Source organism: Pseudopipra pipra, chromosome 26, assembly GCF_036250125.1.
Source record: "Pseudopipra pipra isolate bDixPip1 chromosome 26, bDixPip1.hap1, whole genome shotgun sequence".
Classification (NCBI taxonomy): domain Eukaryota; kingdom Metazoa; phylum Chordata; class Aves; order Passeriformes; family Pipridae; genus Pseudopipra; species Pseudopipra pipra.
Window position 1 is genome coordinate 1,393,203 of NC_087574.1, and position 27,863 is coordinate 1,421,065.

The window sequence follows — 27,863 nt, forward strand, 5'->3', positions numbered from 1 at the left end:
TGCGGGAGCAGCCGCGGGAGCAGCTGCTGTTCAGTGTTTTATTAAAACAAAAGTGAAGAGCCAGCACCCGCCTCGCCCAGGCTCGGCTCTCCCGCCGGGAAAGCGCCGCCGAAGGAAGCTCAAACAGCAGGAAATGAGTCTGAACGAGGCAGAGCCCAGATCTCTGCCTGCTCCGGGGTGTATCAGACCCTTGGATCCAAAGACAAGAGCGACCCACGAGCGATGGTCACAGAATTAGAGGGCAGGAGGGAGGGGAGCAGCCACCTGAACACCCGACCCACGTGAACGAGGTGCTGTCCATCTCCCCCAGGCAGATTTAACACGTTTCCTTTAAATCAATGTGAAAGAGGGGAAATCCCAGGTCTAAACTCCGGATTAGGAGGGTTGAGCTGCAGGGGATCACCCCAGGGACATTGCTGGCAGGGACAGGGCCCAAGAGGCCACCTCTTCCCAGGGAAGAGATTGTCCTGGAAGACACTAAAGTGAGATTGTCCCATATTAAAGTAAGATTGTCCTGGATTAAAGTGAGATTGTGCTGGATTAGAATGAGATCATCCTGGATTAAAGTGCCTCAACTCACCGAAGTCCCACCATAGAGACCCACAGGGGGGACAACAAGAGCATCCCCCCACGGGCACAGCTGGTGGGCGAAAACCTGAGCAGGGAGAGGGTGCCGGAAAAAACCCCCCTGGCTACATTCACCTTGGGAACTGTGCAAGGAGACACCTCTCGCCGCTGTCTGCATTCAGCTGGCAAAGCTCATTAACAGAGGTGGCCTTTTGGTGCCCTTTTCAAACCAGGGAATTCAGGCCCCTTCCCTGACTAAGAGAAAAGGTGAATTAGGAGATGAGATGCCGCAGGAGGAGGAACACCAGCCCCCCCAGCCCGGCGACGGCCGCGCCCGCCGCCAGCCGGGCCCAGAGGAAATCCAGGGAATCCTCGAGGCGGGCGTGGAGCTGCAGCACCTGCCGGCGGGTGCTCTCCCGGTCCCCGGAGTTGTCGATGACGTGAGTTGCCCACTGGAGCTTCTCCTCCAGTGGGATCTGGGAGCTGATCCGGGCGTCGGCCGCGGCCGCGTCCAGCCCGTTCCGCCTCATCAGCCGCGCGCGCTGCGCCGGGGGGTCACTGCCGGGAGGGGATGGGGCTCAGCTGGGGTGGGAGGGAAGGGGGGGTCTGCCTTCCTTGGGCATGAGGGGGGATAATAAAGTGGGAATGAGAAACATTCCCCGTGTCATTTCTGCCCCAGCCACTGGATCAGCACTGCCCAGGATGACTCTGCTGCCTGTTTTTGGCACTCCCACAGCCCACAGCACCAGGCAGTGCCCCAAATCCTGCCCCAGCTGATGGTGCACAGGCTGTAGAAGGCCCAAAGGAACAACATTCCCTGCATGATGGTGCTAGCTTCCAGGGAAAGCTCAAGAAGCCCCCTCAAGTGCACTAGGATGAAGGGAGGTGCCACAGGACAAAGGGAGATGTCACTTCTCTCAATGGGCTTCACACCAGGGCAGTGGCTGAGCCCTCACCAGAGCAGAGAGATGTGACAGCCCCCTCTAAAAGAGGTGGCAGTGTCCCTGTCCTCATGGTTCCTGGGGCACTTACCAATAAACCAAGACCGTGTATCTCATAAACTTGGTCAACCCGCGGGTCTCGAAGAGCAGAGGGATGTCCAGGATCACGTAGCGGTATCCTGTGGAAATGGCAACACCCCCCAGAAAAGGGAACAGCGTTAACCCCCGTTCCCAAATCCCTCCTGCTACACACACACCATGGCCATGAAAAGCAAAGGAAGTGGGAACTCTACAGCTCCATGATTGCAGCAGAGCCCGTTCGCCCTCCTCCCTCTCGCAGGGAGGAAATAGTTTCATTCCAAGTTTCCAGAGGGGAAAAAAAAAAAAAACACAACCCTAACCTGGCTGCTCTCAGACCAAAGGTGAAGCTGCAGAAATATAATGAGGAGCTGAAACGAGGAGCTGAAATGAGAGCAGCAGTGCCTGGCTGGCAAGAGCAGCAGCCGTGCCGGGCTCTCCCGGGAAGCAGTGTCCACAGCAGGGTCTGCTCTCCACTCCTTCCCTTGTCCAAGACTTTGCCAGGCTGCAGTCATCTGAGCCAACCTTCCCCAGCTCAGTTTTCCTGCCTTTATGCAAAGCTTTGGCTATACAGCTCCATTTTTCCAAGGGGAATGAGGAAATCCTTGCAGACCTCTTGCAACTGTGACACTGAAACATGGGGGAGCCTCTGGGCATGGCCCCAGGGCTGAACCCTCACCAAAACTGGCTGAGTTTGGTTTAAAAGCACTGTCACCATGAGGAACAGAGCTTGCCACAGCCAGTCATCATCCCCCCAGGCCCTGTGGCCCCCAGTTTTCCCTGTGCCTCTGCCCTTAGCCAGCGCCAGCTCTGTGGCATCTGGGGAGGTGGGAGATGCCCTGCTGAGCCTGGGGGAGCAGGAGAGAGGAAGGGAAAGCTCTAAGCCAGGATTTCACTCCCCTGTGTGTGCCTCAGCCACAGGGACACCTCAGGTTTTGCTGCTGTCCCCTCTTTATAACCCAACCCCCCTAAAACCCACGGCAAGCAGAGCCTGGACAGAGACATCATCCAAGGAGCCCCATTCCACCGCATCTCCGCCCCCAGAGGCTTCTTGCTGCCCTCCAGTTTGATCGATCAGAGCTTTCCTTACACAGCGATCCTCAGAGACAACATCCAGCTATCCCAAATCATTAAATCCTGACTAATGAGGACAAAGCTGCCTGCTGAAGCCACACAGTGCTCTCGCCGAGGGCCAGCGCAGCATCCGCCTCCTGAGCCCGCAGCCCCGGGTTCAAGACTCCATCTCTGCCTCCCGGCTTTCCTGCCTGTTGCTTCCTTTGTGTCCCTCCTCCTCCTCACCCTGCAGCAGAGCTTGGCCCCGTGGAGCCCTGGCACGGGCCTGTTCAGCTCTCACAGGGCTCCAGCTCTGATAAGCGCCGCGGATCCAGACTGGCTCTGTGAAGTCTGTCATACACGGAGACCTCCGGAACAGCTGGTGATCTTATCTGGCATTTCTCCAGCCCTGCCTGACAGCTGCATTTGTTCCATGTATCAGGGGGAAGGCAGGACTTTGGAGCCCACAGCTGTCAGCCCATCCCTCACCTTATCGGCGCTCTGAGGGCTGCACAGCTCCCACCGAGGCCGGGGGCAGGGAAGGATCTTCGGCCATTTCGGGAGTGTGACATTATCCGGGGGTGATCTCAGCACAGGCCTCACAAAGCTGCTCCCAGGCCCCACAGATACACTTTAAACTGCAGAGGAAGGCGGTGAAGGGCAGCAGTGAAAGGCAGGAGTGAATCAGGAATGAATCCTCCAAAGGCCACCGCAGGCAGAGCACAAAGGCTGTCACTCAACGTCCCTTCCCCTTCTCCGTCCCTGTCCCTCTCCCCACATTCAGGGACAGCTCCTGCCCGAGAGGAGTCCCCGAGGGCTGGGACTTGGCCTCTTACCGAGCACAAAGTACTTCAGGATCTGCTTCAGCATCTCCTTCAGGATCTCGGGGTGGGTGATGGAGTTCAGCAGCCGCCGTTTCTCCGGCTGGGAGAAGATGATGTTCCCGAGAGCCTCGCGGTTTATCTCGCCGTTCTCCAGGAGGATCTCAGTGCCAAAGTACCGCAGGATCTGCTGGTGGGCCTTGGAGTGGGGCTGCACCACTGAGAACATCAAACAGCCGGGGGTGAGGGCTGGTTTTACAGCACTGTTTGCATCAGCAGCCGCCCCCAGATGGGGTTTGGTCATGAACGGACTGAGCTGATCCTCGCCAGGGCACCACATCTGCCTCCAGCACATCTGCCTCAGCACCAGCTCCTGCCAACAGCCCTCCCAGCCCAAGGTCCCTTGCAGGGCTGACACCTCCTGGGAGATCAAAGTGTCCTGCAGACATTAATTCAGCACCACAACCCTCCCAGCCCGTGCTGCTGCTCGGGGTGACAAGTCAGCAGGGCGGGCAGGAGGACACGGCCGTGGCCACATGCCAGGGCAGGGGCAGGAACTGGGCTGGGCTGACTCCCACCAGTGGGGAATCAATCCAAAGGGACCAGGACCAGCTGAAAACCTCAGCACTACATGAACATACACTTCTACAACCTGTGTCTGGTTGCTGCTGAGGTATTTTTTTTACTGTCTTTGACCTCAGTCACTAAATTCTTCAGGAAAATTAACACAAAAAACCTTCTAAAAGCTCAATCCCCAATCAGCCCTTGCAGGGACTCTGACGTTGCAGGAGTGTATAACTTTAAAGCCACCAAAAAAAATCACCAACAAAAGGGATGCAGCAATAAAATCATAATTAAGCTCCAGCTGAGGGTAACCACAGCGAAGGAGAGAGCAGCTAATCATCTCTCCCAAATCCAGGAACATTGCCACAGGTTGTAACCTCAGGCCAACCTCATAAAAGTCTTTAAGACCAATTTCTTCCTCCTGTGGAATATCACATGGAGGCAGTTTTGGGATGGGTGAAATCCATATAGTAAACAAACACGTATAAAAAAGGAATTGGAGGAAAATAAAGTGATTGGTAGAGAACTGACACAGAGTATCTGTAGTGTTTTCCTACCATCTCCAAGGGTTTTTAGCACCTCCAGCAAATTTCCTGCACCTCGAGGGGAATTACAGTGCAATAAAATGTTAAAGCATCACAGCTTTGAGTGGCTACACAGTAAGTTCTTCACCAAACAGAAAAGTTCTGGCACTTCCAAATGACACCATTGCACCACAGCTCAGCTGCAGCCCCTGGACCTGCCACAGGCAGGATCCATAGAATCCCAGAATCCCAGGCTGGCTTGGGTGGGAAGGGACCTTAAAGACCACCCTGTGGGCAGGGACACCTTCCACTAGCCCAGGTTGCTCCAAGCCCTGTCCAACCTGAGCCAGGACACTTCCAGGGATGGGGCAGCCACAGCTCCTCTGGCCAAGCTCTCTGTTCCCCTTGTCATCCCTGTGGGATGGAGGGATTAACACCTCACAGCTAATCAGGGAGAGCAGCGTCTGCTCCAGTCCTGCTGAGGCAACAGACCTGGAATTCTGGCTCTTCCCTCTAGCCCAGGCAGCACATTTGAGAGCAGTAAGAGGCAGGTGTGCAGTGCAGGAGCACGGACCAAATTCCCTCACCTGGGATCTCTGGAGCCTCTTTTTTTTTTTTTTTTTGAGCACATTAATTTTGAGGTCTGATCTCTCAGTGTCACCAAGAAAACAACACCCAGCACAGAGGGACATTCTCATTCAAGCCTGTAGTGATCCCACCCCACATAACTGGGTGACAGGATGGGTGTCCTGGATGTCAGGGGGGACACTGGATTAGCCAAGGGAACCACATTAATTTTGCCCAGAGTTGGCTTTCAAAGCTGGGAAACATCACACTCCAGGAGAGAGAGACTCAGGGCATGATCTCCCCACGGTGTTTCTTAGGACACGATCTTCTTTTTTTGGTTATTAAAAATATATCCTAGTTCCAATCCCCTTCCCCCGGAGGCAGCTCCACAACCTCACAGAGGGGGAAGCGAGAGGGAAACACTTGGACGTACCCAGAGCACCCTCTGCCGTCAGCGCCTCCCGGCAGCGATCCCAGTTGTCAGGGGAACCTCAGGGAGCAGGATCAGCCACGGAAAACTCACCCTCCCTGGCAATAAGGTCGGCGTCGATGACGGCACAGCCCAGCTCCCGCAGCACGGCCACCACCGTGCTCTTCCCCGATGCAATCCCACCCGAGAGTCCCACCAGGAACATCGTGCTCTGAAAGGGGAAAGAAAGGAGCTGGAAAACGTGCCAGGACAGGGCTCTTTTGTTTGTGCTGGGCACAGCAAATATTTAGCCCAAAACAGGTGGCTTCATTCGAAGCTCATTCTCTCTGGGTGTTACTGAGACATCGGCAGGATTTTGGCACCCTCTGGGCTGGGAATTCCTGTTTCACAGGCTGCAGGATAGTGCTGGGTTAAACGAGGCCTCCCTGGACCCCCCTAACTCTGGATGTGCCACTTGAGCCAGCCCTCAGTTCCTCCAGCTGGTTTATCTGCAGCTGCAGCAGCTCATTCCCCTTTAGCACCTGTACCCACCAAACCAGTCTCACCTCCAGCACCATAAACCATGGAATCATGGAATGGTTTAGTTTGGAAGGGACATTAAAGTCCATCCATTCCCACCCCCTGCCATGGGCAGGGACATCTTCCACTAGTCCAGGTTGCTCCTAGCCCTGTCCAACCTGGCCTTGGACACTTCCAGGGATCCAGGGGCAGCCACAGCTTCTCTGGAAAATCCATTCCAGCCCCTCCCCACTCTCACAGGAATAATTCCTTCCCAATATCCCATCTGACCCTGCCCTCTGGCAGTGGGAAGCCATTCTCCCTTGTCCTGTCCCTCCATCCCTTGTCCCAAGTCCCTCTCCAGCTCTCCTGGAGCCCCTTTAGGCCCTGGAAGGGGCTCTCAGGTCTCCCTGGAGCCTTCTCTTCTCCAGGTGAACCCCCCCAGCTCTCCCAGCCTGGTTCCAGAGCAGAGGGGCTCCAGCCCTTGGAGCATCTCCATGGCCTCCCCTGGACCTGCTCAGAGAAATCAGAGGAAATTTCTGGTAGGGTTGGTGAGGGTGACAGTGACAGGGTCAGTGACAAAGAGGAAGAATTCAGACAACATCTCAACGTGGGAGAACACAAGCACTGGGAGGGAGAGCCCTGCTCGATCCTGCAGCTGGGTAGGGGAGATCAGCCACCTCTGACATAATGGGGACACAGAGCCCACAAGGCACTCAGTGCATCCCATTCCCACACTGCCTGGCAGCCCAAGGGGCACAGAAACCACGGCTCTGAGCAGCAAACTGGTGTTTGTGAGCTGGCAAACACAGCCTTGGACACAGATCCTGTGCCTGCCCACGGCCCTGAGGCTGGGGGGGGGCAGTGACCCCCCAGCTCCTCTCACAGCTCCTGCACAGAGATCCCTGCTCAAGCCAGACCCTGCAATTCTCTAAATCCAAAAGGCTCTGTAATGCTGAGGCAGCTCTGGAAGGCTGAGGGGACTCCTGGGAGTATCTGCATCCCAAAAAGGCAACAGCCACCGGAGGTTAGGAATGAACTCTGTGTCCCCCCTCCAGCCCCAGCCCAGGCTGTCCAGGGCTTTGTGCAGCTGAGTCCTGCAAACCCCCAGGGACAGAGGCCCCAGCTCTGCTGTCACCTTGTGACACCACCCTCACAGGCAAGGGGCTGAACCTCCCAAACCCCATTTTTCTGCCTGTTGTCTCTGAGAAGGAACTGGCCCTGTGATCTTTGGCCAGGAGCCATAGGCTGCTGGTGGTCACCCCTCAGCCCCCTCCTGCCCAGACCCGGCTCCCAGAGAGCCCTGTACCCCAAACCCAACAATCTCAGCCACCACTGCTCTGCCCAACCGGTTTCTAGTCTCTCCCCTCCCTCCAGACACCCCCAGCCCCCCAAAAAGCTCAGCACACACAGGACCCAGGTACCTACTGCCTGCACTGTCCCCCACGAACAGGGGGCTGCAGGAGGGCTGAGATGGGTCAAAACACAGCACTGTGTCCTCCGGGCTGGAAAACACACACAAAAAAGACACTTTAGTCATAATTACCTCCTACAAACAGGACTCAAAAACAGAGTTTAGGGGAAGACAGGGGCGGGTGAGTCCTGTGGCAGCTGGAGGCAGCTCAGCAGAGGGAAGAGGCAGAGTTGGAGTAAAAGCCAGGAGCTGATGCCAGCCCACAGCAGCACCATGTGCTCCTTCCCCTTCCCAGACCAACAGATGGGGAGAACTCCAGCAGCAACAAGGGGGAATAATCCAAAAGGACTCAGAAAGGGCACTTCTGATAAACAGCAGTGCTTTAGGGTGGCTGACAAACACCCCAAGCAGGACCTGGATGCCCCAGGGAGCCTCTTCTGGTGTTACTGTGGGCTCAGTGTGACAGAGGGGCTGTCTGTTTATCCCATCAGGTTAAAATACTGCTCTCCCACCAGGATTTCATACACCTGCTGCAGGAGGAGCCTCACAGCAGCTGCACAGGGAAGATCCACATCGCAGGGGTGGAGGCTCCACATGCCTGTTTTTTTGAAAAATACACTCAAAACTCTGCTGCCCATGTAGAGTAAACACTGGGCTTTAACTGCAGCAACATCAGTGTTCTGGCCTCCAGCCTCGGCTGGGATTTGCTCCCAAAAAACCTTCTATTTCTGTCCCTCCGTTGCAGGAATTACTGCAGAGGGAAGCAGCCCTTGGAAGGGTTGTCCTGGAATCCAGGGCCAGCCATGGCTTGGAACATTCGTGCTGTCCAAGGCTCAAGAGCTCAAGCACAGAGCTCAGCACACGGAACGAGGCATCAATATTTAACGAGCCCGGGTGTGAAGTGCACACGAGGGGAGAGAGGCCAGCCCGCTGCTGCAGCTGCTACAGGCAGGAGCCAGAACCAGTTTTCCCCAAAATACATTTTTTGGCTATATTCGGCCTGTGCCAACTAAATCAGAGATGGGGAAAGACAAAACACGAGGCATGGAGGCTGTTTGGGCTGTAAAGCCGGGAGAGCTGCTCCAGCAGAAGCACCCAGGGCACCGACGAAGTGGGTTTTAAACACTGAGGTGCCCCAAATTCCCCTGTGTCCCATCTCCTCTGGTTGCTGAGCGCAGCACAAGCTGCCAGCCCCAATCCACCCATCACAGCGACTGGGGATGGACCTGCAACGTCCTCCCGCACCACCCTACACCCCGGCTCTCCCCCTGCGCCCGTCCCCGGCTCTGGCACAGGTTAAAAGGAAAAATCATTAAATGCGTGGTTAATTAGAGGAAAAGAGCCGCCACCCCCGCCCTGACCCACCCGCGCCGTGGGACCCTCTCGGCGCCCTCACTCGCTCACGCCCTTCCCGCCTTCATGCGCCCCGCAGTATCCCCCGCGCCTATTGGCTGGCAGGAGGAGGGGAGCCTCTCACAGCCAATCGGCACCGCCCTCATTGGGCTGGGCCCACCCCCTCCAGCGGGAAGCGGGCGGAGACGCGGACACGCGGACTCGATGCGGGACAGGTGGCCGAAGGGGCCAGGGCACGGCTCTCCGCCACGGCGGGGCTGCCCCGGTGTGAGGGAGCCCTCCCGCCCCGGGACATCCCCAAAGGCTCACGGGAATTGTAGTCCTGGCCGCGGTGTAGCCCGGCCCCCGCAAGCCCGCGCAGACTACCGCTCCCGGCATGCCCCGCGGCGCGGCGCCCAATCGCGGTGCGCCTTGTTGCGGGGGCGCGGCCGGCGCCCAGGGTCCCGTTTCAAGATGGCGGACGACAGTGAGACAGCAGTGAGGCGGCCGCCGGCGCGGCTCCCGCGACCGGCGGCGGAGGAGAACGACCACGAGCACTGCAGCGACTGCGAGAACGAGGCGGAGCACGGCTCCAACCGCGGGTGAGCGGCGCTCGAAGCCGCGCGGCGCGGCGGCCGCCGGGGCCCATTGAAGGGAGGGCAGCGGCCGGGAAGTGAGCGGCGCCCCGCCCCCTCGGCGCGCTGATTGGCCGGCGGGCAGAGTGCCGCGCTGCGGTTGGTCGAGCCGGCTGTCGGTCAGGCGGGGGGCGGGGCGCTGCGGGAGCGTGTCCGGAGCTCGGCAGGGTCGGGCGCGGCCGCGGCGCGGGGGGGTGACCATTGACCTCAGTGCCTTTTCCTGCCAGAAATGAGCCCATTTACTGTGTCTCCTCGTCCTGGCGTTAGAGACACACTTAGACGAGTGTCTCTCCATATTCCCTCTGCCCTCCCAGCCCGTTCGTGGCATCCGCGTGCCCGCGGTGACACCCAGGGTGGTGATCCCGCTTCCCTGGAGCGTGTGGCATCCCCTGCGCCCTGGAAGAATCCCAGGCTTCTGCACGCCCATCCCGTCGTTATCCTACACACACACACAGCCCGGGGTTTTGCAAGGCTGTGCCTGCATTGTCTTGTGGTTGGAGTGTGGAATGATGGAATAACAACAATAAGGATGGGAGTGAGCACAGGCAGCGAGGCAGGTCCTTATCTCGATAGGGTAGAGCTGGAATGCCAAAAGTGGCATCGTTGTTACTTACTCATTGTCTTAATTAACACAGTGCAGAGCTCACTGTGTGTCCAGGATTTGCAGGAGAGGCTTGGTGCACATTCCAGCTGGGAATGGGTGTGTCAGCCTGTGACTTTCCAGAGGTTTCCAGAGGTTTTGTACCTGGTGCTTCCCTCACCTGAGCCTCGCTACTCACCTGGAGCCCCAGCAGGTGTGCAGACCATCAGCCTGAAGAGCCCTTCTCCCTCCATGAGCAGCTTTCCATGGGCAATCCCGCCTGCCCAGCAACGGGAGCGAATAAAAGGTCACCCAAGAAATATCACAGAGCCTTTTTTTATGACAGCACAGCTGCCCATTTATATTTCCTTTGCCCCCCGGGCGTGGCTCCGTGTCTCGCTTTAATCGGTTTAGCCGCGCTCGGGGAGGTCTTTATTTTCTTTCCCTCTGACATGATTAGGTTTGTGGGAGCCAGAGCCGAGCAGAGCACAGACAAGGTGCTTAATCAAAGCCACTTCCCAGCCCAGAGGTTCCTCCTGCCCTTTTTGCCAGGAAAAGGTGTGTTCTGGAGCCCTCCTCAGGTCCTGGTGTGTGATTCCTGTCACCTGGAGGAGCTGGAATGTTTTTGGCTGCAGATGCCACAAGCCCAGTGGGAGATGTCCATTAGGAAATAGTTTGAATTGCTTGGGAAATAACGTTAAAAGCATGGCTGGTGGGCACAGTGATGAGGAGCACAAGGTGGGGGGGCTTTGGAGCTCTCTGGGAAATCTCCTGCCCCTCAAAACCTCCTGGGGATCCACCCAGGAGAGACCAAGCAGTGGGAAAGGGGGTGGATTTCCTTCTGGATGTTGATTCCATACCGTCACATCCCATTGGGGTGTGGGAGTGTTTCGGGTCACCCCAGTGACACTGTCCCCAAAAACAGGGCAGGGGACGGGCCTGGAGCTGCTGGGCTTTGGAGAGCCACACTGGGAGTGCTGTCAGTGCCAGTCTGTGCACTGGATCCAGGCACTGAGGTTTAAAACATGAAAGTATTCCTTAGTGAAAGCAGCACTTCCTTTCCTTTTAAGGACAGGAAAGAGGAATTAGGTTTCCTCAGCCTCGATCTCGTGTCAGCAGAGGGAAGTGGCTGCACTGCTCTCTGCTGTGGCCATCCCAGTTGATTTTCCAGTGAAAACACACTCACTTTGGTGTTTGTCATGTTTTCCTTTGTGTGGAGAGTGTGTCCTTCTGCTGTGTCCCTGGTGTTTGTGGGGGGTTTATTCCCCGACTCTGGAAATGGGCTCAGGCTGGTGGGGTTTGTCACCTCACAGGCAGCAAGGACAGCGGTGACACCAAGGATTGGAGTGTCCCAGCCCCATGAAACAGGTCAGTTCCAGGCAGGAAGAGCTTGGGAATTCCCTGAAGTGCAGCTGGGTTGTTGCTGGATGGGGTGTGAGGGGGGAAAAGGAGCTTTTCCAGAGGAGCAGCTGCCAGTTTGGCAATCCCTGCTAGCACTTCACCACAAAAGGATGTTCCTGGGACAACCACATGTGGAATTCAGCTGTAGGTGTTGTGTGGGGCACAGTAACTGAGCTCTGCCATCTGGAGATCCTCCTCCCTCCCCGGCCCCTAACGAGATTACAGCCTAAGCACTGCTCCTGATTAGCCCCAGGTTTGGCACACGGATTTTCCAGCACCTAAATAGGGAGCTGGGATCAACTCTTTCTCATCTGACACCTTCCAGCCTCTCACCAGGCTGAGGGAGCCGAGTTGTCCCGCCTTGTGCTTCCTCCCTCACCTTGCAAAACCAAAGCCCTCAGATTTGGGAATACAGCAGGATCACCCACGGATGGAGGGGATGGAGGGGTAGATGCCGAGTACCAGTTTGTTACTGGCTATGTGTGGTGTTTTCCAGCCTCCAGAGGCTGGAAGCAATCAGTTTGAGTGGGTCTCACCCTGAACAAGCCCAGTTGGTGTATTTAGGTGCTTCCAAAACCCAATTTTTGAGATCACTCAGGTTATGGGTGTTGTTTTCTGGGCAGTGGTTTGTGCCTTTCCCTCCAACTCAAGGAGCTGTCTGGTAATGGGAAAGGAGGGATTGGAGTGCCAGGCAATGGCCATGATGATGGTGATGCCTTTCCCAGAAGAAGGGAAGAGTGTTTTCCTTAGCCAGAAAAGAGACCATCGTGATCCCACGGGGAATTGGAAGATGTTTCACCGACGTGCCCTTCTCCACCTGCTTCATCTCTCAAAGCACTTTGGAATGGAAAGAGGATCTGGGAGGAAAAAAGGGAGGAAAAGAGCGCTGAGTGCAGCTGGGAAGGCTGGAAGGCTGTTGGATGAGAGCTGGGCTGGCAGCTCCCCCTTCCTGGGGGTGAAGCTGCTTCAGCCCCCTCGGCTCCATGGGTTGGGTCAGCTGCAGTAGCTGGGATTTTGGATGGTGGTGACTTGTCCCAGGACACTGGTGGGCCATTGTCCTTAATTTCAGTGTCTGAAGGGCTGCAGCTGCCCTGGATGAAGAAGACATTTGCTTCCTAACTAGATTTAAACCAGAAAATACCTATTGTTGTTGCTTCTGAGTGAGTTGGTCCTTCGGGTTTTCCAGCATTTTCCTGCGTGGTGGTGACTCCTCTGGGTTGGTTTTCATCTCCTTGATGGAGCAGGATCCTTCCCCAGGCAAATGCAAAACCTCATCCCACCTTCTGCCACCCTGATTTCTTCCAGGGCACGCCAGCTTTGCTCATAAATCAGGGAGGGTTTTACCTGTGAGCCTGGCTTGGCTGGACTGAAGTCATTAGCACCACGCTGGGACTTGGCAGCTCTGATTTATGGAGCCCAGCGACGCCCACGGAATACGAGGGGAGCATTTTGTTTGCCTCATCTGCCACCTGCAGCATCCCAGTGTGGGGGTGAGCTGGGAAAACGTGTCTGTCTCCTCTGCAAGGGGCGGCTTCCGGCCCTTGGATGTGCTCAAGAATTCCCCTCGTGCTGTTAAAATTGGTCGGAAATGCTTTGGATGCGTTTGTTGCCGCTCCAGGGTGGTTTGGCTCAGCCCGGGAGCTCAGAGTGGCCGGGATGTGCCCGGTCCCGCCCCTGCTCCTCCCCAGGGAGGTAGAAAAGCCGTCACACATTTGTCATGGAAATCAATAGCGGTGTCAGCGCCGCTGTGTTGGGATTAGCGCTGCTGTCATGTCCCAGCCGCGGCTCCTGCGTGGAGGCAAAGCCCTCTCCTGGCAGTGGGAAGGAAGGTAAGATTCCCCCAGGGATGGTTCAGCAGCGCCACGGGATGCTGGTCCTTGGAGCTGCTGCTCCTCTCTCTGCTCTGCTGCAAACAAACACTTCAGGTGCTTCTGGAGAAGAGGGGGGGCTTCTCTTCCCTCCCCATTGTGGAGCAGCTCACCCTGAGCCACTGCTTTTTCCCTGTGCCAGTAATGCTTCCTGTCTCCCGGTGTTCCACACAGGGCTCTGCTGATCAGTTTTCTGATCCTCTTCCTTTGGTTCCTGCTGGTTCCCTTTCCCCAGCACATGCTGCTGTTCAGGTTTTTGTCCATGGAAAAGCTTCCCCAGCCCAGCAGCTCCGTGTCTTGCAAACCAGGACAGTGCAGCCCATCACGTCAGGTTTCTGTGCTGCATCCACAGGCACCTCCTTGCCCAGCCCTCCCATCTTCATCCCTCAAAAACCACAGTTCTCTATCCACTTTTCCCTGGTTTCATAACCCACTTGCTGCTCAGCTCAGGTATTTCATAGAATGGTTTGGTTGGAAGGGACCTTGTGGTTCCAACCCACTGCCACCTTCCACTTGTGTTTTTTTAAGCTTTCTTCCCCTCCCAGCTCCTCCTTGTTCTGTCCTCACTGAAATAAATAGTTGGATGCTGCTCCAACACATTTGCCAGCATGTTTCTTCTTTCTTTTTCCTGCTCCACCCTCCTCACCACTGTCTTGTGTTTGGTAAAGACATGAAGCTGCTCCAGGAGTGTGTGGTGCTTGGGGGGGTTCCAGGCTGGGCAGGTCAGAGCTGTGGGGTTGTCCCTGCTGTGAAAGCAGCAGTTGTTTTGGGCTGCAAGGAACAAGACACCTCTTGTAGGGTAAACATGGCAGAGCCACTCCAGGGTTGAATTTCCCCCTGAGCCCTGACCCTCTCAGAGGCTGTGACCTTGTTTTGGGGACCACTGAGGCTCCTACCAGGCTTGGGGTGCCCCAGCTCTGCAGCAGTAACATCACCTGCTGTGTCAGGTCCTGCAGGACCGTGAGATCACCATCACTTGACCCCACGTGCCAGGCCAGGGGCAGGCACCTCTCCTGTGCTTTGGTCCTGGATTTGCCATCAGCAAGGCCAGGCTCAGCGTGGGGCTTCACCCCTGTGGCTGTTTTGGGGTGATCATCATCAGGATGTCCAGGGCTGTCCTGCATCCCTGAAAGAAGGAGCAATGCCCTGGCATGTTTCCCACCCTGCAGTCCCAGAAATTTGCTGCTCAGTCTCGATTTTCCAGCTCCAGCATAACAATATAATCATTTTCCAATAAACAGCATCCCTAGAGCATCACCCCTGCAGGGGAGGTGACACTCAGCGCGGTGTCCTTGGCCACCGGCCCTTCCGTGGTGCCTGGACCTGCTGCAGGGCCTTGTCCCCAGGGCTGGATCAGCGTTTGCTGCTCCCACATCCATCCTTGGGCTTGGGGAGGAGGAAAAAGCGAAAGGTGGACATCCCACCACTCCACAGGGTGGATTTGGGCACATGTGGCCACACGGGGGAATGTGACAGCGGAGGTATGGTCACCTGTGGCGCAGAGCAAACCTGCAGGGTCGGAGGTGTTGGCTTTGATCCCTTTTTGGGAGCTCAGAGGGAATTCTCTGCTGTGAAGTGGGTGCTTGGCTGCACCCTCTGTGCACGGAGTATTCCCCTTCCTGGAGACTGACACTCAGCAGGGAGCCTGTATGTTCTTTGGAGAGCTTCAGAAGCCCAGTAAATGTCCTCCCCAAAGAAAACCCCAAGGCTGCAATGATGTTTCTTTTGTTCCCCAGGGGCCTGAGTCCAGCAAATGACAGCGGAGCCAAAAAGAAGAAAAAGAAACCCAAACGGAAGAAAGAGAAAGGAGGAGGAGACCAGCCCGACCAGGCTCAGGACCAGCCAGTGAAGGTGAGCCCCCCCTTCCCGGAATCACAGCCCCACACACCAGCCAGCCCCATCCTGAACCTCTCCAGTGCAGCTCAGAGCAAGGAAGGAGTCCCCAGTCCTGGTTTTGGGCACTTGGCTGCTCCATAAACTTCAGCCACGGAGTGATTTCCCAGCCTGGCTCCGTGTGTGGGAATTGTTGTGCAGAAGGTGTTTGCAGAGCACTCCAGGGATAATGCAGCCCTTGGCTGGATGTCCCAGCCACTTCCAGGGTCACACTGGCGCCTCTGAGCTGCTCTTTCCAGACACCAGCTGCCTGTCACAGGCAGGAACTGCCACCTGCCAGCTCCCTGTCCTGCCTGTCCTGCCTGCAGCAGCACAGGGGTGACACCTGATGGTGTTGATTTTTGGCTTGATTATCACCAGAACAGCAGCCAGGGAGAGCAGGGGCTGTCTTATCCCGCTGGGCTTTGCCTGATCCTCTCCAGCAGCTGGTGATTTGGGAAGGGGTGTAGGACATGCAGCGTTTGTCCCTGCCAGGGTGGCACCCTCCCATCCCCTCTGGTCCTGTGGCAGGGGACACATCAACAGAGACTGTTTTCTGCCTGGTGCCCAGTTCCCATCCAAATATTTGGAATATTTTGTCCATCTGACTGTGCAGAGCTTTAAACTGGGGCTTTGCGGTTTTCCAACTGAGTTCCCCAGGGATCAGGGGGGAGCTGGGGCTGAGAATTCACTGCAGAGCCACCCACCCTGAGGAAGAGGAGGAGGGAAGTGTCTCATCTCGACTGAACTTCTCTGATTTGTCCCAGGGGCTCCTCTGGAAGCTGCAGTTTGTGGATACAGATCCAGCTTAGATGGAGGAGGCTGAACAATGAGAGGGAAAAGCCACTGCAGGAATCCCCAGTGCTGGCTGTGGGTTGATCCAGGGGGCCCTGCAGGGTGTGAGGAAGGGAGGTTTGCTCCTGGCGCTCACAGCACCCTCTTAACTGAACCTTAAAGTATTTTCAGGCAGTTCCTCCATCCCATTTGTCCCAGGAGTGCCTAAAAAGCAGGTCTAGGTGTGTGGCAGGTGGCTGGTGGAAGGGTTCATCCATCCTGTAAAGGATTGAGGCTGGGAAGGGGGTCTCGTGCCTGCTCTCCCCTTCCTGGCAGTGCCCCCAGGCAGGGTCAGCTCCAGGATCCCCTGAGGAGGAGCCAAAATACAGACCTGGTGGCTCAGCTTACTCATTTCACCTTCCCACCCTCCTTTCTTGCCCTCAGGTGAACTCCTTACCTGCTGAAAGGATCCAGGAGATTCAAAAAGCCATCGAGCTCTTCTCTGTAGGTCAGGGCCCTGCCAAAACCATGGAGGAGGCCAGCAAGAGGAGCTACCAGTTCTGGGACACACAGCCAGTGCCCAAGCTCGGTATGTGCAGCCCCCTCACTGTCCTGTGGGCCCTGGGGGAAGCCTTATTGTCCCCAGGCTGCTCCAAGAAGCCCTCAGAGAAACCTGGAAAAGCTGGTCTGTGGCCACCAAGTGAGTCCCTGGCTGGCCTGGGCTTCAGAGGCATCACAACCACTTCTGCACCATTCAGCACAGAGGGACGAGAACCACTTCAGACATCTGATTTGATGCCTCCTGCATTTGGACATCCCTTAATCCCAGTCCATGACTTGGGTCTCCCCAGCCCTCTGTGCCCAGTTTTCATGCACGGTGTTGCCACATCCTGGACTATCCAGCTCTCCCCTTTTGGGGGTTGGAGTTTCCCATCCAGGGGCCCTTGGAGGGGAAGGTAACTTGGGGTGAGTTGGGGCCAGACAGTGATGGGAGCTGCTCCAGGAGGCAGGTCCATGTGCTGAGTCCCAGCCCACAGTTTCCAGGTTTACCTGAAGCTTGTCATGGCTTTGAATTGGCTGCTCTTTGGTAACTCCCTTCGTGGGGTTGTGTCTGACCTCTCTTGCTGCAAACACCTTATCTGATTCCCTTTCCACGGGAATTCCCTTTCCATGCTGTCAGCACCACCGTGAGGCTTATTTTGGGTCTCAGAACCTGTTTGCTGGGAGATGGTCTCAGCTTTGTGCTGGGAAAATCCCAGTGAGGTGGCAGGGGGTCATGTGAGGCAGCAAAGCCTGCTCTTGCATTTCCCATTTTTCCCGAGGACCCTGGACATCACAAACTTCATTTCTGCTTGGGAAAAGCCTGGAGGAAGGGTGGGAGGTGTCTTTTGGGGAGGGGGAGGCACAAAGCAACCCATTCCTCTCAATGCCATGTTGCTGGCCGTGTCCCAGCATTCCTCATGGTCCTTGGGAGCACACTCTGGCACACGAGGATATTTAGGGCTGGATAACAGGAGGGCTGTGGGATTTTTGGGGCCAGATTCCAGAGCAGTTCAGCACCTGCTCAAAACAGAGAGGGCAGCCAGGGGTGAGCCTTTCTGGGAGCTGCCCGGGCTGGGTGTGATGGGGGAAGTTCTTGCTCTGGGCTCTCACCACCTCCCCATTGCCTGGAAACCTTTTCAATGCCTTTTTAAGGGAATTCCTGATTAGCAGGACTCGCTCCTCCTGGCAGCACTGAGGTGGTGCCGCTGTGCTGACATCCCAAATAAAGCTGGAGCTTGAGCTGACATGTCCTGGCTGAATCAGGGCTTTGGGACTCAGTGGTTTTACAAAACAAAAGTTGTGCTGTTCCCTGCAGCTCTTCCTTGGGCTCAGTGGGCGGGAAACACGGACACTTGCCAAGTGGCAGAGGCCAGAGCTGGCAGGAGAATCATCCCATGGAGCAGCTCCCGGGAAAGTGCTGGCCAAGGCTGGGAGCATGGGGATGGGGAAGGATGAGGCATCACACGTGGACCTGGAGGATGTAGCTGTGGCTGTGTTTGGTCACCTGAGCAGCACTGGTGAGGTTCTGGAAGGAGAAGATCTCAGGAGGACCATTTGCATCCTGCACATCTGTGGAAGAATAAAACAAGGCGTTACTGGGACTGAGGTGTTTGTATTCAGCCCCACCATTGCCCTGGAAGCAGTTTTGATTCCCTGCCCTGTGTTGTCCCAAGCTGGGAGGGTGAAATGACAATCCCTGGCTGCTCCAGGGACCTAGGGTGGGAGACATGGGGAGTGTTGGTCACCAGATTGAGGCTTGGCCTCACACAGTGGAGAGTTCCATGGCTCCCTGCTCTCTCTTCCAGGAGAGGTGGTGAACACCCACGGCCCGGTGGAGCCGGACAAGGACAATATCCGTCAGGAGCCATACACCCTGCCCCAGGGCTTCACCTGGGATGCCCTGGACCTCGGGGACAGAGGTGTGGTGAGTACAGGCACACGTGTGTTGGGAGGGCATCTCGGCTGGCAGTGCCTTACTTGGACTGTTGGAGATTGTTTTGGGGACGGAAACATGTCCCGCACCCCACCAGGAGACTCCAGCTTGGTGTTACGCCGTCTCCTTGGGGTCGGATGGCTCTGACTTCCCTCGCTGCAGTTCCCTCTCGCCCATCCCATGTTGACCTGGTTTCTCCATGGGGACAATAAGGATGCCTGAAGCCAGGCATTCCCTTAAGCAAACCTTTCAGACCGTGACCCACCTCCCTGGGAGATGACCCGAGGGCACCAGGGCGTGTCCTGCTGCTCTCCCTGCTCTGCCCCAGGACCACAGTGCCTTTAGCAGGGACGTGGCTGTTGTGGCCACACAGGAAGCATTCAGGGTCCCCTCTGGGGGCAGCTGGGGCAGGTGGTGACTGAGTAACCTCCTTAACCTGTGTGCTCTGTGCCGCTGTAGCTGAAGGAACTCTACACGCTGCTCAACGAGAACTACGTGGAGGACGACGACAACATGTTCCGGTTCGATTACTCCCCCGAGTTCCTGCTGTGGTGAGTGGCACCAGGAGTGTGGAGCAGAGGGGGTTGGATGCTGACAAGCCTCATCCCAGTGACAGCACTGCAGCTGCCTGTGCTTATCCCATCTCACTTCCTCCTGAGATGTCCCTTCCCCATCTGTCACCATGCGCGGTGTCCCAGGGACACTGCGAGGGGGGCTGTCACCCAGCCCTGCCTGCCTCCAGCTCCTTTGAGATATGGGAGCCTAAAACTGGACCTTTTTCCTCTTTGCTTTGATCCCTCAAGTGTTTGTGAACATCCCAGTAGCTGAGGAATTTCCCAGTGCCCTGGAGCTGTGGGAGGAGGGCGGCTGCCAAGTGATGCTGCCAGCAGTTACCTGTGGAGTCCTGTTGCAGCAGAGCTGTTTCCTTGAGGTGTTCCTGAATTGAGGAATGTGGATTTCCTCCTGTGTCACTAGTGAGGACTGGCCTTGGCCTTGGAGTGCAGGAATTGCCATGGATCCCAGCACATCACTGTCACCCTCTCATCCTCCTGCCTGCGAGCAGGATGCAGGGTGCCCCAGGGCAGGGGGGGAGGCAGGAGAAGGCACACTGGGGACATGGAAGGTGACTGTGAGGTGTGTCTCTCCCCAGGGCACTGCGTCCTCCGGGCTGGCTGCCCCAGTGGCACTGTGGGGTCCGAGTTGTCTCCAGCAAGAAGCTGGTTGGATTTATCAGCGCCATTCCAGCCACAATCCACATCTATGACACGTGAGTGCTGCTCCCCTGCCTTTCTCATCCTGCCTCTTACTGGCAGGTGGGACTTCCTGGGAGCACTGAGGGGGTTTGGCTACGTTGTCCTCCCCAGCCCACAGCCAGACCTGCACCCTGCAGCCTTGCAGGAGAAGATGGGAGATATTTGAGGTGGTCAGGGCAGCTCTGCACAGGGACATCTCGAAAGTCAAGAGCTGTGAAGGCTTTTCTTCAATGAGTGAGGTCAGCTCAGAGCTCTGGCTTACAGAATTCATCCAGGGCTGGATGGAGACACAGAATATCCTGAGTTGGAAGGGACCTCTGAGGATCATCCAGTCCAACTCCTGGCCCTGCATGGGACACCCCAACAATCCCACCCTGTCCCTGAGAGCATTGTCCAAACACTCCCTGAGCTCTGGCAGCCTTGGGGCCGTGCCCACTGCCCTGGGGAGCCTGGTCAGTGTCAACCACCCTCTGGGGGAAGAACCTTTTCCTGAGATCCAACCTGACCCTCCTCTGACACAGATTCAGACCATTTTTCCTGGAAAACCGTGGGTAACAGCTTAAGGGCGAGGTCTCCAAACCCAGCCCTTGCCCCTTGGCCCTTCCCTGAGGTGTTGCCTCCTCACTCCCTTGAAGGGGCTGGAAGTAAATCACCCAGGGCGTTGGTGTGATCCTCCCAGGTCAGGACAGTCGGGTCTCATGCTCTGCATTGTTCCTTCCCCAAGAGAGAAGAAGATGGTGGAGATAAACTTCCTGTGTGTCCACAAAAAGCTGCGCTCCAAGCGGGTGGCTCCGGTGCTGATCCGCGAGATCACACGGCGGGTGCATCTGGAGGGGATCTTCCAGGCTGTTTACACTGCGGGAGTGGTGCTGCCAAAGCCTGTGGGGACTTGCAGGTGAGTGCCTGTGGCTCTCCAAAGATTTCTCTCCACACATCTCCCGTTCCCAAAGTCCCCTCTGACCAGTAGCACCTGTGGGATTCCCAAGACAGGAGAGAGTGATCCCAGCCCAGATTTCTCCTCCCCGCACTGCCCTTCCAGGATTAAGTCCAGCGGCTTTGCTAAAGCTGCTCATGTAACCCAGGAGAGGAGACTTTTGCAGCACAGGCACCTCAGGGGGAGCTGCTGGCCCGATGTTCTCACTTGCCCTCACGGCAGCTACGAGACCCTCGTGCCCCAGAACCATCTCCCACCACCAGTGTGTTTCCGCAGGTACTGGCACCGCTCCCTGAATCCTCGGAAACTCATCGAGGTCAAATTTTCCCACCTGAGCAGGAACATGACTATGCAACGTACCACGAAGCTTTACCGGCTGCCCGAGGTGGGTTCCAGCTGGGAGCAGAGCTCAGGAATTGCCCCTGGCTGGGCCAGGCTGGGAGCTGGAGCACAAACATCCCGTCCGAGGTCGAGTCCTCTGCCTGGTGACCCGGGGTTTGCCCTGTGTGGTAAATGACTCTGTCAAGCAATTGTGCTTTATTTAATCTTTATGCATTTCTGCCCGAGTACCTACATTTTGAGGGCAAATTCTTGCAGTTAGAGGACCCTGTGAGGTTTTGTTTGATGGTGAGTCATAGCCTGTCCTCCTGCTTAAAACAAGCAGGCAGATCTGACAGCCTTCATCTGTCCAAACACAGCCTCGGCGTGACCTTGGAGCGCGTTAGTCCCTCATTCTTCAGTCACACTGATCAGATCTGGCACTGCAGTTGTCCTGCTGGGGAAGTTCCCCAGCTGGATATGAGAGAAAAAAAACAAACAAAACATTAAAATTGCCACCACCTTCCCCGACCTTGTTGACTCCTTTCTGTCGGCCAGAGCTGCCCGTTTGGGTTGGAAAGTGCTGTTTTAGTGCCGGGCAGCACAAGGCTCCCAGCTCCTGCCTCCTGCCACCACACAGGCACCAGCTGCTGGGGTGAAGCTGCTGGTTTCTGCACAGGAACTCAGCCCCAGAGCAGATCTGGGCTTGCTGAGCCATCCCAACCCTAGATTAGTAAGTGAGGCCAACTGGGAATAATATCAGGCAGCTTCTTGCAGAGCAAGGACACATCTCCCAGCCTGTGCCTGCTGTGAGCAGGAGCAGAGACCTGAAAGGAAGCAGAGATTGGTGTCATTAGTGGGTAGGAGGCCACTGCCAGTGGGACCTGACCTGGCACACGGGGCTCTGGGACGTGCTGTTCTCTCTGTGATCTTTGCCATCGGTGTCACAGCCGATCACATCCATCCTTTGCTGGGCATGCAGGGCTGGGCTGGGGGGCTGAAAACGGGCTGAGCTAAGCAGAGAACATCTCTGTGCTTCTTGCTGGAGAGCCCTTGGCTGGGAAAAACCACCGTGCAAGCAACAGAACGGTTTGTCCCACTTTCTGTAGACTCCCAAGACTCCCGGCCTGCGGCCCATGGAGCACAGGGACATCTCTGCCGTGCACAAGCTCCTGACCGAGTACCTGAAGCAGTTCCACCTGACGCCTGTGATGAGCCGAGAGGAGGTGGAGCACTGGTTCTTACCTCAGGAGAACATCATCGACACCTTTGTGGTAGAGGTGAGAGGCAGGAGCAGGGTGATGGGGGGTGTTTTCCTGAGTTTTGCCTCTGCTGGAGCTGTGAGAGCACTGAGATGTCCTTCCAGGGTGGGTGTTTGCTGGAGGGTGGTGTCTCCATCCTGGGCTGCTCAGAGTCCCCTCCCACCCACTGGAAAAGCCCCTCTAAGGCTCTTTCTGGGCTTTATCCCAGCTCTGACATGTCATGGCGTCACTTCTGCCTTCCAGAGCACCCCGGGGGAGGTGACAGACTTCCTGAGCTTCTACACTCTGCCCTCCACCATCATGAACCACCCGACTCACAAGAGCCTGAAAGCTGCTTATTCCTTCTACAATGTTCACACCAAGACGCCTCTCATCGACCTCATGAGTGACGCCCTCATCCTCGCCAAGTCGGTGAGGGACAGCAGGGACAGGGTGGCACCAGGGCACTGGGAGCTCACTGGGCACTGGGAGCTCACTGGGAAGCTCACTGGGCACCAGCAGCTCACCAGGAAGCTCATGGCAGGCTGGACACCCTTGGTTTTGTGGGAAGGGCCAGCCACAGGGCTGTTCCTAAAATCCTAAAGGATCTGCCACTCAGGAGAGGGATGCAAGGGTACCCTGAGCCTTCCAGCTCGTGGTGAGCAGAGCTCAGTGTGTCTGCTCGTGTCCTACAGCAAACAGTCCTGCTGTATGTCCATAGGACTTGGATTGAGGGTGGGTGCACTGAGGCTGAGCTCTTACCTGCTGGCCTTGGGCCCTTTTTTTGGGATGCCAAGCTGGGCAGGAGAGGGGGACAGGCAGCTCACAGGTGGGAGGAGCTCTCCAGCATAAAAGCAGGAGCTCATGGCTTTGTGTCTTCCCTGAGCAGAAAGGATTCGACGTCTTCAATGCACTGGATCTCATGGAAAACAAAACCTTCCTGGAGAAGCTGAAGTTTGGGATCGGGGACGGGAACCTGCAGTATTACCTGTACAATTGGAAGTGTCCCAGCATGGCCCCAGAGAAGGTCAGTGCCCTGGGGTGGGGGGTCCTCCTCGTGTGTTGGAGGGGGTCTCGTCCCCACAGTCCCAGGGAAATGAGTTTGTTACACACCCCTCAGTGTTCCCAGGCTGGCTGGTGTCTGTCACACGTGGCGACAGGTGAATCCAGAGTCAGCTCCTCTGTGCTTTCCCTGCTGTGCCTGCACAGAGGCTGTCCCTGGGGAAAATCCCTGGACACTCATCTCTCCAGGCTCATTTTAGTCTTGAACTAGTGCAGGTGCACCTCACACACACCTGCATGGACAAGCCCTCCCCTCTGTAGGAGGAAGGCAGGCACCGAGGGGACAGGCAGAGGGCTGCAGGGTGACACATGGGACACCAGTGGTTGTGACAGTCACCTGGGAAGCAGTTGCTGTGCCCTGTGAGCCCTCACAGGACCCAGGAGTCACCACACAGCCCTGGGTGTCACTGTCCTAGTGGGGTGGGAGGAACAACCACCCCCCCTGGAGAGAGCAGGAGAACTTCAGAGGTGTTGGGTTGTTGTGAACAGGATCCCGTGAGGATGAGCTGTGTCACCATGAGCCATGGAGTCACAGGGTGTCACCTTGTCCCCAGGGCCAGCAGCCACTCCCCACCCAGCTGCTCCCAGTGCTGGGCCATGGGCACCCCATCTGCCAGGCCTGGCTGTTTTTAGGCAGTACCTGGTTGCCACTGTCCCTCCACCCTGAAGATGTTCAGCATCTGTCCAGTCCACAGCCCCCTTGGAGAGCATGGTGCTTGAGAGCCAGAATCTGCACAGCTACATCCCAGCTAATTAATGCCTTAACAGCTAATTAATGCCTTGATGGCAGTCACGGGGCTTTGCTTCCATGATGTGAAGCCAGGTCTGTCTCTGGACACAAAACACACACCCTAAACCAGCCTCACTTGGCCACTGAGCCTTCCAGGAAACCCCAGGAGATTCCCAGGAGGTGTCAGCAATCCCTTTTCTCACTGGAAGAGCTGGTGGGTTGGAGAGCCTGGTGCTGGGAATGCTCCCAGGATGTGCCCTGTGGTGGGGCTGACCAGAGACCAGGACCACCCACCAGCAGTGGGACTTGTCTCAGGACTGGGCTCTGGGAAGCGGCTTCTCCCAGATCATAGAATCATGGAATGGTTTGGGTTGGAAGGGACCTTAAAGCCCATCCAGTTCCATCTGCTTTCCATAGGCAGGGACACCTTCCACTATCCCAGGTTGCTCCAAACCCCATCCAACCTGGCCTTGGACACTTCCAGGGATCCAGGGGCAGCCACAGCTTCTCTGGGCAACCTTTGCCAGGGGCTCACCACCCTCACAGCCAAGAATTTCTTCCCAATAGAATTCCTTCCCAATATCCCATCTAACCCTGCCCTCTGGCAGTGGGAAGTCATTCTCCCTTGTCATGTCCCTCCATCCCTTGTCCCAAGTCCCTCTCCAGCTCTCCTGGAGCCCCTTTAGGCCCTGGAAGGGGCTCTCAGGTGTCCCTGGAGCCTTCTCCAGGTGACCCCCCCCAGCTCTCCCAGCCTGGCTCATGACAAAGCCGTTCCCTCCCTGTAATCATGAGCTCAGGAACATCCCTGGCTCGTGAGTCAGGTCTGTCTCACAGCCTGGCAGGGTTTGTGGTTCGTCACACCCCAAACATTGGTCACCTCCCCAGAGCTGGGCAAGTGCCCATGTGCCCATTCAGCCACAAGCCCAGGGCTTTGCTGCTCTCAAATATCCCAAAACTGGTGAGGAAACCCACATGGACAACTCTGAGCCCTCCCAGCTGGCACAGTGAGGGGTCGGGAGCTGTGTCTGCCCAGAGCTGGGAACACCGGTGCTCAGGCACATCCTTACTCCCCATTTCCATTGGTCCCAGGTCGGACTGGTGCTGCAGTAAGTGAGCCCTTGCCAGGAGAGCGTGGAGGAGCCGGGCCTGGTGGAGGTGCTGCCCCTCATCCTTTCTGCCAAAGCTGGACCCGCACCGGGCCAGGGGGAACCGGAGCAGCCGCCCAAGGCTCCCGCCGCCACCCGCCGCCTCCTCGTCTGGTCTGGTCTAATTTGCATCCTCGTAAAGACACGATCAAGGGAATGTAACTGCTGAAACTAGATCATGATTGGCATATAATGGAGTTAACGGGTGAATAATAAAAGTATATATTATATATATTTTAAATCTTTCCTGTTCCCAACTGCCATGAGTCGCATTCGGCCGCTGCACCGGGACTGTTCTCCGTGGGCACACCGAGGTGGAGGCTGCGGCACCAGCGTGGTGGAGCACCGGGATGTGGTGGCCAGTGGCCAGGTCCTCCTGCCTGCCCTGAGGGTGCTTTGGACTCTCCCCTGCTCGGCTCTTTGCCCCCAGTTTGCTCCCTCCTCTGTTCAACTGGTTCCCTCCCTGCGGGCTCCGGAGCACGTCGGAATTCCTTCCTAAGGGCTATTTGTGCAAGTGATGCCTTGTCCCATCTCCTCCCAGACATGGAGACTCCAACCCTGCAACGGGGCGAGTGCTGAACTGAGGGGCAGCAGCCCCTGAGGATCCAGGGGGACTCAGCTCTGGCACACCCTGCTCTGCTCAGACTCCTGGGGCTCCTTCCCTGTAACGCTGGGGCTGTGGGCACCAGGAGATGCTCCATCACTGCTGCCTCAGCTGCTTTTCTCTGGAAGCATGGAAATCTGGATACATGCCACCGGCATCACCCCAGGCCTTCAGGCTCCCCAGCCACCCTGGTGCCTCCACCAGCTCCCAGCTCGTCATCTTGTGCTGTGGAATCTACCAAGATAAAGGAAAAGTTTTCTCTCATGGAAAACCTTCATCCCATCGAGATACTTTGGGAAAGGAGCGCCTGGACAGCCTCCTGCCGTGTCACGAACCGTGTCCACCCAGCTCTCCAAGATGCTCCTGCCCTCCCAGCCAAAGGTTTCCAAAGCTGCACACCAAGGCCAAGACCCCCCGTCTATGCACTCCCACACCTCCCTGTCCCCGTGTGTCCGTCACACCCTGTGGCACCACGGACCCCCAGGGTCTCTGCCCACCCCAGCCTGGACCTGCAGGGCCCCAGTGGGGACCAGGAGCCCATCACGTCCCCCCCGGCAGCGCCATCACATCCCCCTGCTCGGGGTCCTGTGTCACCTATGCAAGTACCTTTGTGTCCCCTCTGGTGTCCCTGCTGTGCTGGGGGAGGCTGGGTGTGGGTGGGGGGCACCCAGTGGGACCCTCCCCTTGCCCCTGGGGCAGGTTTGAGGGCTGTTCCCTCCCAGCTTCCGTGGGTGCAGCACCCATGGGTGCTTGGCAGCTCCCTGGGACAGTGCTGGTTTGGGGGTGGGCTCGGCCCTTATCCCCCCACAACAGGCCCTGGGGGGTGACAGGGACAGCGGGACAGGCTCTGTTAAAATAAAACCTTTATTGACTGGCTTGACCCCGGGGTATAAATGTGTGCCAGGGCAGGGGTGGGGGTGTGTCCCCAGCCGGGCACAGTGTGGCACATGGTGGCAGGGTCCCCTGGGGGACCTCGTGGTGATGGCACCGTCCTTGCAGCTGGCATCAAGCATGGCCAGGGCTGGTGACAGTTGGGGGTTGCTGTCACCCCTGTGGGGTTTTCTACGACCTGGTCACCCCATCCTGGCTGTCACAGGGACAGGGAGGGAAGGAGTAGGGCACCAGCAGACGAGGTGGCACTATGGGCACTATGGAGGGGTCCCCCAGCCCCTTGGGTGCTGTCACCACAGGCAGGGGAGCATTGTCACCGGGCTGTCCCCACACAGGGAGCAGGAGGGTGCCCACCCCCCGGAGGAGCACGTTGCCCCCCACGGGGAACACGACATTCCCCGTCCCACGGGGACCTCCCAGGGACCTCACAGGCTCCTGCACTGGACGTGCACGAAGAGCGTGGCCGGGGACAGGGACGCGCCGTCCTTGGAGAGCAGGTGGATGTGCCGGTACCCTGGGGACACAGGGGGGGCTCAGCGCGGGGCAGGGGGACCGTCCCCACCCCCGGGGGGCAGCGGGGGTGGCTCCCCATCCCCCCACCTGTGCGCAGGCTGGGCAGGGGCAGCGTGAACTGCCCCACGAAGTCGTTGCAGGAGGTGCTGTCGTAGTCCTCCACCACGAAGCGGAGCAGGGCCAGCTCGGGGACCCCCACCCGGAACCGCAGCGTCTCCTCCCAGCGCGGGTTGAACCCTGCGGCACCGGGACGGGGCTGGGCGGGGCCGCCGGGGCCACCCCCCGCCCCCAGGGACCACCCAGACCCACCCTGGCACCGGCTCGGCTGCCACCCTGCCCAGGGCAGGGGGAACTGGGGCAGCAGGGGTGATACTGGGGCTGCGGTGGGGTGTACTGGGGAAAAGGGGGTTATGTTGGACTGGGCTATACTGGGAGAATGGAGGTCATACTGGGGCTGTGGTGGGGTATACTGGGGAAAAGAGGTCATGCTGGGGCTGCGAGGAGGTATGCTGGGGATTGGGGGTCATACTGGTGCTGAACTGGGCTATACTGGGAGAATGGGGGTCCTGCTGTGGCCACGGTGGGGTATACTAGGGAAATGGGTCATACTGGGGGAATGGGGATCGTGTTGTGGCTGCAGTGGGACGTACTGGGGGAATAGGGGTCATACTGGGGGAATAGGGATCATACTGGTGCTAAACTGGGCTATACTGGGGGAATAGGGATCATACTGGTGCTAGACTGGGCTATACTGGGGGAATAGGGGTCATACTGTGG

At 57.3% G+C, this 27,863-nt stretch overlaps 3 protein-coding genes across 6 annotated transcripts in view; 1 reads left to right on the top strand and 2 right to left on the bottom strand.

The window, feature by feature from the left end:
- Nucleotides 1–9,240, bottom strand: DCAKD (dephospho-CoA kinase domain containing). 4 transcript variants are annotated; one of them, XM_064636401.1, is made up of 6 exons: nt 9,120–9,240; nt 7,472–7,548; nt 5,639–5,756; nt 3,476–3,679; nt 1,600–1,687; nt 1–1,125 (listed from the first exon to the last, which is right to left on the bottom strand). In XM_064636401.1, the coding sequence occupies exons 3-6, from the start codon at nt 5,748–5,750 to the stop codon at nt 840–842; spliced, it is 690 nt and encodes a 229-aa protein (XP_064492471.1). In that variant the 5' UTR covers nt 5,751–5,756; nt 7,472–7,548; nt 9,120–9,240; the 3' UTR covers nt 1–839. The 4 variants fall into 4 exon arrangements, with proteins under 4 accessions (XP_064492471.1, XP_064492469.1, XP_064492468.1 ...); XM_064636399.1 differs by lacking the exon at nt 9,120–9,240 and adding an exon at nt 8,862–9,026; XM_064636398.1 differs by lacking the exon at nt 9,120–9,240 and adding an exon at nt 8,823–9,026.
- On the top strand, nt 8,978–26,562 carry NMT1 (N-myristoyltransferase 1). The gene is made up of 12 exons (XM_064636384.1): nt 8,978–9,391; nt 15,010–15,124; nt 16,364–16,508; nt 18,268–18,386; nt 18,855–18,946; nt 19,546–19,662; nt 20,373–20,543; nt 20,859–20,967; nt 22,010–22,180; nt 22,406–22,573; nt 23,031–23,168; nt 25,023–26,562. The coding sequence occupies exons 1-12, from the start codon at nt 9,015–9,017 to the stop codon at nt 25,041–25,043; spliced, it is 1,743 nt and encodes a 580-aa protein (XP_064492454.1). The 5' UTR covers nt 8,978–9,014; the 3' UTR covers nt 25,044–26,562.
- PLCD3 (phospholipase C delta 3) overlaps nt 26,529–27,863 on the bottom strand; it is a 12,208-nt gene continuing 10,873 nt past the window's right edge. Inside the window, exons 15-16 of the mRNA XM_064636382.1 lie at nt 27,174–27,323; nt 26,529–27,087 (exon numbers count right to left, since the gene is read on the bottom strand). Of these exons, the coding sequence (XP_064492452.1) occupies nt 26,999–27,087; nt 27,174–27,323 (239 nt within the window). The 3' untranslated portion in view covers nt 26,529–26,998. The remainder of the gene's footprint in view (nt 27,088–27,173; nt 27,324–27,863) is intronic.

Excerpts from the sequence above, each read along its gene's own strand:
- DCAKD (XM_064636401.1), bottom strand. The coding sequence starts at position 5,750 with ATGTTCCTGGTGGGACTCTCGGGTGGGATTGCATCGGGGAAGAGCACG. Across the intron at positions 1,688-3,475 it reads CCTGAAGTACTTTGTGCTCG|GATACCGCTACGTGATCCTG; the intron begins GTAAGAGGCCAA and ends CCATTTCCACAG. Across the intron at positions 1,126-1,599 it reads TACACGGTCTTGGTTTATTG|TGACCCCCCGGCGCAGCGCG; the intron begins GTAAGTGCCCCA and ends CCCTCCCGGCAG.
- NMT1 (XM_064636384.1), top strand. The coding sequence starts at position 9,015 with ATGCGGGACAGGTGGCCGAAGGGGCCAGGGCACGGCTCTCCGCCACGG. Across the intron at positions 9,392-15,009 it reads GAGCACGGCTCCAACCGCGG|GGGCCTGAGTCCAGCAAATG; the intron begins GTGAGCGGCGCT and ends TTTGTTCCCCAG. Across the intron at positions 20,544-20,858 it reads AAGCCTGTGGGGACTTGCAG|GTACTGGCACCGCTCCCTGA; the intron begins GTGAGTGCCTGT and ends GTGTTTCCGCAG.